At 39.9% G+C, this 10,154-nt stretch overlaps 1 protein-coding gene across 16 annotated transcripts in view; it reads right to left on the bottom strand.

The window, feature by feature from the left end:
- Positions 1 to 200: 200 nt before the first annotated feature.
- ATP11B (ATPase phospholipid transporting 11B (putative)) overlaps positions 201 to 10,154 on the bottom strand; it is a 71,677-nt gene continuing 61,723 nt past the window's right edge. For 2 of the 16 annotated variants that reach the window (XM_068145090.1, XM_068145096.1), the window contains 2 exons: positions 9,682 to 9,815; positions 201 to 2,744 (listed from right to left, as the gene is read on the bottom strand). In XM_068145090.1, the coding sequence (XP_068001191.1) occupies positions 9,713 to 9,815 (103 nt within the window). In that variant the 3' untranslated portion in view covers positions 201 to 2,744; positions 9,682 to 9,712. Of the gene's footprint in view, positions 9,816 to 10,154 lie in introns of all 16 variants that reach the window. The other 14 variants (XM_068145091.1, XM_068145101.1, XM_068145093.1 and 11 more) reach the window with 11 other exon arrangements.

Raw genomic sequence — 10,154 nt, 5'->3', positions numbered from 1 at the left:
GCAGGGTGAGGCCACAGGTACTTGTCATGCTCATCAGGGGTGTAGGGGGCTCTGCACATAGGGATGTAGGTACTGTATGTATGCCTGCAGGCGATGTAGCCCTAGCCTTGCTGCTGCATGAGGCTGGAGATACGGAGCAACAAACCTTGCTTTACTCTGGCATATTTTCCTCTAATACATAATTGAAACAATGACTCAGCTAGAAGTGAAAGTTTTATTTAATAAATATAGTTTTCATAAACCATTTTTAAAACAACTTCTACTGACCAAGCTGTACAAGAAGCAAGCACACAGACTCGCTGTCAGAGAATCAAAAAGAACATGAGGCAGCCACAGTGTCAGAGGTCCAAAATTCTTTGTACTAATTATTGCTAGTTTCCAGTTGTCAACGCCCCTTACTTGCCTAAAATTAGGGAATCAACATCTTGTATTGAGGCTACCATTCAAGTTTGGGGGTGGGTGGGTGGTGGTTTTCTTCACAAAAAGCAGCAGAACTTAAGTGGAAAGACAGGACTCTAGAGAGAGGAGTTATTTTTGTGTGCATAGGACCTGAAATCTCTCATGGGACCAGAAATAGGAATTATAAAAACCTCAGCCTTTGCTGCAGCACTGAGATCTTATTTATACCTGAAACTAAGTCTCGGTTTTAACAATCTTCCCCTTCCTAACCTCTGTGCCCCATGGATTAACTTTTGTCCCACTGCCCCAATGTAAAAAGGGTTTGAACCTGCTGCTGTATGAAATAATTTCCTCTAAAACTGCTGAGGAAAAATTTAATATACACCACAGGCCACTTAGGTGCTCCTCAGGGTTTCTTTCAGCCAAGGCCCACATTGTAGCTTTGTCTGTTTCATTTCTTCCCACTTCATGTTACACACAGCAGTCTTTAGCCTGCAGCCCTCAGGTTTTATTCACACCTGCATTTATACAAACTGGAAACAACACAGAGTTGGAGCTACAGTGCTGACAATTGTATATACCGATTGCAATACAACATCGGAGCGTGGCAACAGCGAGAGCAAGGCGAATACTTCAGAGTGATGAGAACATTCCTCTTAATGAAAGCCACGGAAGCTTGGGCAGCAGACAAGGTCTCTCTGTTGTATTATTTCAGATGTCTCTACAAGCAGAATTTAGCTGAAGGAAATAAATCTATGGAAAGCAGAAGCCTTGCAAATACTGATGCGAATGTGCTCCTAAGACGACTGACGGCAAGAGCTGACACAGCCATGAGCATCCCATCTTTCCTCCTCCTGGTATAAATTAAGTCATTCCAATAGAGAGCAGAAACCAGACAAAAATCAGGCCACTGGAAGCAAACAACAGAAGCAAAGAACATACAAAACAACCAACAATAAAACCACTCCCAGATCTGCAAAGAGGAAAAGTCTAGCTGGAAACTAATTCAGGTACAGAAAAAAGGCCAAAGTGAGTCCATAAGAAAGGGTTCGCCCTGCTCTAGGAGTAACTCTAACCCAGCGCTGTCCCTGTAACAAGTCAGTGCTGGTGGTGTGGGAGTTACTGAGTGTTCTACACCAACAAAACCAGAAGCTCAGATGGTCCAGATGCACACTGATGGCTGAACACTTGAACACTGCATTTCACCAAAAATCACTAATATTTAGAAGTACAGAAGTACCAGGTAAAACTATTAAAAATAAAGTGGACTACAGCTTTGAGTCATTTCTAGCACTAGAAAAAGGAGATTTGTTTTTTCCCCCCTTCCCAATATAGAAGTTATACTGTCATAAAAAACCTGTTTGAAAGTATTACCAAAGGTTTCCAGTATGAAATTATAGTTGTCTACTATGCACTCTAAATTGCATAAATCTTTTCTCACATCATCTTTTGCCCCAGAAATCATTCTGAGAATGTAAAGCCAAAGTTTCAGCGTTCCTTCCTTTGCAATTTTCGTTTTTGTTCGCCCTCCCCCAGAACCTTAAAAAATATACAGAATATTTATTTTAAGCAGAATATTTACAGTTTAGTTTGCAAAACCATTCAGAGTGTCTTCCCACTTAATTTTTCCACTGCACCCTTTAAAAAGCCCAAGTTTGGCAACTAAAACTATGTTATTTTAAGTAACAAGAAGAAAAAAAACACCCTATTTTTCACAGAACAAGAACTAAAAATCTGCTGAGAACTCAATCCTGCCTTTGAAAGTGGCTACAGAGAAGGTGCTTCTTCAGACACTGCATAGTAGAGTGACCACACACCACTCTTGCTTTTAACTACAAACATCCACTATAGGCTCTTCTGCCATATGTTACGGATTTCAAGGCTTAAGAGGTAATTCTAAAGCATTTCCTCTCTGTGGGAAATCCTCCCTCAACCCATTCATACTCTAAACAGAGAGATGAATGCTGGCGTTAAGATGGAATTGGCTGTATGCTGTTCAGTCTTCTTCATGAAGAATTCTGCACTGCGCCCAACTGCACAGTGAATGGTTTCACACACTTTAGCTGTCAAAGAAATACACAAAAAAATCTTTCATCCTTGAACAGAAGCAATTCTCAAAGACTTTGTGAGATCGGTACTCAAAAACACAGTCACTCCTCCCATCCAAAATGCTTGGCGGACCAAAAAAATCTGGTCTTAGGCAAAGCAATTCTACATTCTTACTACATGAGAAATTACTGATTTAGATTTACTGCAAATAGAAAAATATACCTTGGCAGACAGATGGACTCTTAAGTTCTTCCTGAATTGTTTAAATGCATGTTTCTTCGGTAACCTTACAAACACTGAGAAAAGGGAAAGCAGGGGGGAAAAGGAGAAGAGGAGATGGAAGGTTTTAAAGAAACACATAATGAAGGTAAAATTATTCTTCAAACATAGGACTGTGCTGCTTTGGTGCAAATATAAGTAACATAGTTGGGTGGTAAAAGCCCAAACAGACGTGTGGAGCTGAACCATCCTAAATGCTTGGAGTGGGGCTGTGTATCAAAGCTTCTGCCTCCTACTGTACCAAAGTTAAGCACACCTATTATACTTCAATACATGATGCACCAACCACACAGGATAATGAGGTCACACAAACTGACTGGATGATTACAGTGCCATGGCTGACGTGGACAAACGAGTACTTCTGGAACGTGAAAACACTGATTTAGACACTGAGGATACAGCTAAACAGCAGATATCTGATTAGAGTACTTCAAAAAGTCTTTGCTAGGTAGCTCTGGCAGTAGGAAAGCTTTTAGGATAACAAACTACTAAAAAGAAAATAATTCTTGTGAAAATAGACTTCATATTATATATATATCTATCTATATATACATGTATGTGTGTGTGTGTATATGCTACATAAAGGAAGCTACAGCAGTAGGTGAAATCCAAATGTGTTTTGTTAGTACCACATACCTGGAAAAGAAAGTTTCCCTGGGGCCTAGAGAGCTGAGAATCAGTTTATTGCACCTCTGCAATCTCAAACCCTGTGCAGACAAGTTACACACATTAATACCCAGGGCACAGGCAGAACTTGATTTTCAGTAATTCTTGATCATCTTAATCATCATGAGGAGCCCCTGCTTTATGGAGAGGATGATGGGGCACTGGAACAGGCAGCCCAGAAATGTTGTGGAGTCTCCTTCTCTGGAGGCTTTCAAAACCTGCCCTTGGTCAGCCTGCTTTGGCAGAGGGGTTGGACTCGATGATCTCTGGAGGTCCCTTCCAACCCCTAACATTCAGTGATCCTAGACACTCAGTGTGGGGATCTAGGTGTACAATTGAAATCCTCAAGCTTAGGCTTCACCACACTTAGGCATTTGAAAGCATCGTTCAGGTATGAACTACAAATGCTGAATTAAACACATTTTAAAGGAAAATTTGCTTGTTTTCTTCTGTTTCCTAATTAACTTTTAGAGCTTCTTAATGAGGTTAATTGCTCTTCATCTACACCAGCAAGATAAAAACCTCATGTACTGCAAATTCAAGTCATTATGGGGTTCCAAACAGGGTTAAAATGACAGTTTCTTCACTACACTGCCTTGAACAACGAGATCTTACAAATACAGCAGCATCTGCAGCCTTTGATTAAGAGTGAAGCTTCCAGTCATTAATGTAAAGTTCCACAAGGAGGACTGAAATAATACTGGTTACAGTCATGAGCAAGAATTATGATCAGCAAAGATGTTCATAGGGAGGCAAGGAACATCCAAATCATTTCATAGAAGGAAAGTTGGACCCCTTGAACACTTCTCCTTGCAGCTCTTGAACTTGGGACAATCGAGATGACCATAACAAGAAGGATACACACCTCTGTCAGCAGTCCAGGCCCCACTGAGATGCCTTACCAGGAGGGCAAAATTTATCTGCCTGAATCATAAAATAAAAGCATCTGCCCTGTAACTGCTTCAGGACACAGCACTTCACTGGAAACTCGTGCAAGCAGTGAATGCAGCTCCTGTTGGGTTTCTCCAAATCCTATGCCTAGCCACACCCTTATTACAGGAGTCCTTGTAGGTGTTATTTACAGTCTGTGCTCCATTTACAGTTTATTCACCTAGAGATAATTTTAATAGGCAGCTTTACATCTTTTAGTGTCTGACAGGAAGATTCTTCCAACTATTGATTGGACTTCAGTGTCAGAGATTGACCTAAAACTGGATATTCAAATGAGGGTTCATAAGAAGCAACATTTTTACCGTAAAACCTTCCATGCCTAAGCCAGTGATCTATGGCTGCTCCTCTGTTTTATCTCCCACATCTAAAGACAACCAACAACAGGTTTATGCGTCCCACCCAAATGAAGAGACAAACATTGCTACCCAACTCCCAAATGCTCAGCCACGTTACTTCTGGGGCAATGGCTGTACCTGCAAGATGCACCAATCGAAGCTCCATCTGTGCAATTGGTTTTTATTGGCATACTTGGGTATCAAAACATTGCCATCAATGTCTCGGGTCCTTCAGGTATATGAAGAGAATTAAGCATAACTGTATCTTCAAAGTACAACATAACCAAATATAAATGCATGGGGGGGAAAAAAAAAAGAATAAAGCATGCAAAAATTCCTCAACTTTAATAATTAAAAAAGAAATATTATGCTCGTGAGACTTCTGCACAATCCACTGATTTGGACACATTTTTCCACCTCAGGATGAAGAGCTGTGAACAAAACACACAGGGCACAACAAAAGATGACTGCCCGCTGAATGATACTTTCAGCGAACTGGTCTATCCCTTCTTATTCCAAACTGCTGATTTGTCAGAGTTCACAATGCTTTTCTAAGCAGTGACTACTACATTGCCAATCATACACCAGCATAAATAGTTGAATCTTACTTAACTCTCAAAAATTACTGAAGTGATTGCTTATAGAACGCAGCAACCATCCGCAGAGAGAACAAGTGATTTGCAAACTGCTAAGACATCATCTGTAGGAGCAAAAACAAAAAAAAGGATGTGTGTGTGTCTGAAGTGAAAGGTCAGCGTGAAAAATGCAACTCTGGAAAGTTTCCTTGTGCAAATTCAGTTCTGTTGGAGCACTCAGGTTTGGGAGAAGGAAGATTTTGTCACTGTGCTACAGGGACGTCTCAAGTATCAAATGCAGCGTTCCAATCTCCGTTGTGAGTGTACAAAGCTCACAAAGGTAACACAAAAGATTCAATGGTCGGAGATAAAAGTGTTCCTTATCAAAAACAAAACCAAACCCCAAAAAAAACAAAAGGAAAGAAAAATTATGTAGCCATTTGTGGATATAGTTAGGGAGAAAAATAGGGGAAGCGATTACTGTCCAGATGGCTTACGCTAGACCACAAGACAAGCCACAGTTTGTATCTGCAAGCCATGCTAGTCCTTTTCTAGGGCAGGGATGCAGCACTGAACTCGCTTCAGAACCTGCTATAGGTGTGAGCACCACATGGCTTCCACAAGGCATTTACAAATGTCCCTGTTAACAAGTGGCTGAGTCCATTGTGGAGAGAGTCAAGATGCTTCTGTCGTTGGCATAGAAGGGATCCGAGGAACTCCATGATCTAAAGTAACAATAAAAGAAAAGTTTGGCTGACTGGGAATTTACAATCTAGAGGTGAGGAATAAAGTCTATGAAAGCAAAAGATTTGAAAGTGTTAGGAGATTAGGCAAGTATCACTCTTCAAAAGACTAATATGTTAATTTTATGGAGGCACCTGCAATTCATTTGAACCTTTCAAAACAGACTGCAATTAATCATGTCAACTAACAATTCTATGTCTTCCTTTCCGGCAAAGTCTATTCACAGCTCCAGGTATTTTCATCACTGAAATGACCATATGCCAGTTTTACAACCAAAGCTGTGCCTCAAGGAGAATCTGTTGCATGGGCAAGCTGAGGCACTGCCGAGTGCTGGGATTTGATACAGCCCAAGGTCATTCTAGTAAAAGCCTTGTGGTACACACAGCTAACCTGGTAATGCAGGATTCTGCTGCTCTAATGTTAAACACCCACACTGCCAGGAAATCAATTATTTCACCATTTACTGTTAAATGCAAGGTAAAGTTTAAGATGTCAGGAAAACTACCTAACATGTCACAGCTTTTGATTCAGAGGAGATCTCACAATGTCTTTCTCTCTTACTAATGAGGATGAATATTGTTCCTGGTTGAACAATACTATAGGAGTGCATGTGCAAAGCTGAAAAATAGAAGGTCGGAAGGAAATCAAAACATAACAAAGTTATCCTCTGAATTTGCCTCTGTCAGAAATCTGCTGTTTCTTTAGAACTTTTGCATGCGGTGCCTTGACACGAGTACCACTAATGGGAGATCCAAACCAACCAGTAATGAATCCTACTGTACAAGAAATGGATGTGATCCAGCATTCTTAATATTTTAGTGACTGACAAGTTGACAAGACAATTTAATGGAACAGACAGACAGGAATGCATTTTACTATACCACACCACACATTTTATATCCTAACTGCTGAACGAAGCTAGAGAGAATACTTCACAAACACATTTGACAAGCAGTAAATGAAGTACAAGAGACTCTATTCCTGCGTCCCGTTACTCCAAGCATTTATACAAGTTTGATTCAAAGTTTCCACTGAAATTTGATACTATATTTGACTTCATGTTCCATTACTGTATTTGACAGAATATCATATTTGACAGAATAGCAGGAGCACTGCATGAAACACAAGCTAGCGACAGCAACATTATTTCAAGCAGTGCTCATCAATCCGCAGCACTCAAAGAAAACGCTTAACAGCATCACTTCATTCAACAAAAATTATTTGCAGCTACCTCCTGGTTGAATAAGAAGCTGGTTTATAAAGCACAAATACTCAAAAGACCATCCTGTTTGGGACTGAGCAGTCTTTTGAAGATATCGGCTTTAGGTTAAAAAAAAATCAGAGCAGCTCAAGCTCATGAACCAATGCTAAACAACTGTACCAGATGGATTTCTTAACTGTACCTTCAGCATTTCACAACTTGTGACTGCCTCATGATTTAAGCAATCAGTACATTAAAAACAAACACTGACTTCCACATATTGCCAGGAGAGTGGAAGGAGGAAAGTAGTCTTATACCTTGACTTTTAGGCAAGGTTTTAAATGCCAGTGCTGAGTGGGAGGAACTGAAAGTACTGAAGAAAGCATGCAAGACTAAAATTCAACATCAAAAAAAGGAGTCTTTTCTAGTTGTGAAACCAGAAGATGGTTCAGAGTAGTATCAACCAGAGGCAGAAGCAAAATCTACAAAACTTCAAGCCCTTAATGTAGCACCAACAGTTTTGCATATTCATTAGACATAATACTAATTTCTGCATTCTAACAGCTCTAGAATTGCTCAGCTAGATGGAACTGTGTCTGAAAATTATATGAGGTAAGCAGAAAAGAAACCTGGGGGGGGCAGGTGGGGGAAAAAAAGCAGTCTTCAGTTTAATATTCTGTCAAATACGAGTTATCTTCAATAAATATTTGTAAGTTGCAAAAGAAAGAAAATTGAGTGGGGAAAAAAACTAAAGAGGAAATTGTAAAAATGTAAATGCATAAAGACAGAATACCTACCTTACAAGACTACACTTTGCTAAGGCAAATGTTATCTACAAACCTGTCTTACTAAGGTAACAGTAAATGAAAAAGTAAAATGAGAATCTCTCATTTGGAAAGCACAGTTTTACAGAGAAGTGGAAAAAATCCCCCCCCAAAAAAAAACAACCCTTAAGAGTAACTGCTACCAAAATGCTGATTTTTAGACCAATTCAATGCTCACCTTGTAGATTAAAAAGTCTATTCATCTGTTTATTTTATACACCATGCCCGCTTTCTATACAGCAAGAGTTGGAATTAAAAAGGTACTTAATGATTGCAACAGTTCATTTTCCATATGGAATGCAACATTTTTGCATAATTATACCCTAGGTTTGTAGAAATGTTGAATAATTGCATAAGCAAAGCCAGAAAGGAGAAACTGAGACACAGACAGCGTTTGACACAAGAGTTCAGACCAGAGATGTACTACACACCAAGTCAATACCTAAGGGCAGAATCAGAACTGAGAGAACTTGTCAGTGAAAAGTACCCAGAGGAGATTTATACTGAATGAATGATATCACAGCCTTTAACCGAGAGAGAGAAAGTTCTTCAAATACAAAAGGAGATTCTTTGCAAACGTGTGAAGCGCAACTTTTTCAGGCTTGCCTTTCGACCAATGAAGGACCATGATATCATCCAGGGACTGAGAGATTGAGATGTACAAAAGACTCTTTTTACTTCTACCCCCAAATATTTCCCTGTTTGTTAGCTATCCCTCTTTATCTGGTAACGGGGAGATGGCACATTAGCAGGTTTAGTAAGAGCTTTTCTCACAGTTACGTGGACTGCAAGAGCAGTGCTGCTCCTTAGACATATTTGATTGCCCTCCCACTGAGGGTTGTTTCACACCTGGTTTGTGAAAGAGAACGATTTATTTAGCACACACTTTGGAATGGCACACACGATTTGGACAATATACCTTCCAGAACCAAAACCACATTTAAAATTCTTAGAACCTTGAGGCTCTGCTCTGTCAATTACTCTGATTTTTAGAAATAGATTTATAAAAGTTATACTACAAAAATATTTCATCTTCATATCAATCAATGGCTGAAAGATTTAAAGACTCTCCTTCCAACAATGAAGTTATATTTAAGCAGGGGGGTGGGGGTGGGATGGGGGGAGTGTAAGCCTTTTGTATGTCTTCAGGAGTAATGCAAGCTCCAAGGTAAATATTTGGAGGTTGTACATCAAGAACCAAAGGGAAAAGTCTTTTGACTTTACAAACAACTCCTGATTTGTGGAGGAGAAGAAAAAATAATCATAAAAAGGAGAACAAAACCAGCAGCAAGGCTTGATTTTTCTAAGGAGGAGACTGTACAAATCAAGAGAAATTATGGAAGATACAACACAAGAACTTGTAGTGAGCCAAACAGAACATTGAAACAGAAACCTTTTGCAAACTGTTCCCCCCACCCCCACCCCGCCCTCTGCATCCCAAAAGAAAAGCACCCAAAAAAAAGAAACAAGAAACTAATCTTTCAGGATGGGGAAAAAAAATAATTAAAAAATAAAAGTACAATAAAGAGTTGCATTTCCTACTTAAAAAGAAGCAAAACCTGCAGCCAGTTTGCTACACATCTATTGCTGCAGGTTCATCAGGTTCCAGTTTATAGGAGACTCGTCTGCAGCAAAGGCTATTGAGAGAAATGCCACACCTGTTGACCCGGCTGGGACTACATCTTCCCATTAGTCGTTCCAGCATTCTTCTAACAGATGTGCATGCTGTTTCCCCACCTGAGAAGCAGCACATGGAGTCCAAGCAGTTGATACCTGAACCTGCCTCAGTAAGCTGGAAGGAGGAGATAAAAAAAACAACAAACAAAGAAATACAAGTCAGAACTCTCAGATTGCAGCACTGAAGATGCTAGCAGAGAACACTTAGGAAAAGCAGGTTTGCTTAAAGTTAGAGTGTTGAATATTTTTCAATTTTACAGAAGAATGACAATGATGAATAATGTTACCAGATTCCTTCCTAAGGTCTATACACACTGAAATTTGATCTGCCCAAGTTTTGAATGCAGCCTTGGTGAATGTAGGGGACTCCTTTAGCATCACCTCTGCTTAATGTTGGAAATAAGCGGGTTAGCAGTCCTCTGCCTTACAGCTGTAATGAATCTCTGGAGCAGAC

This window comes from Melanerpes formicivorus, unplaced genomic scaffold (assembly GCF_026170545.1).
Source record: "Melanerpes formicivorus ecotype bairdi unplaced genomic scaffold, bMelFor1.0.p_v2 SCAF_12, whole genome shotgun sequence".
In the NCBI taxonomy this organism is placed as follows: Eukaryota; Metazoa; Chordata; class Aves; order Piciformes; family Picidae; genus Melanerpes; species Melanerpes formicivorus.
The sequence above is the reverse complement of the archived record's forward strand: the minus strand, read 5'-3'. Positions and strand labels throughout refer to the sequence as shown.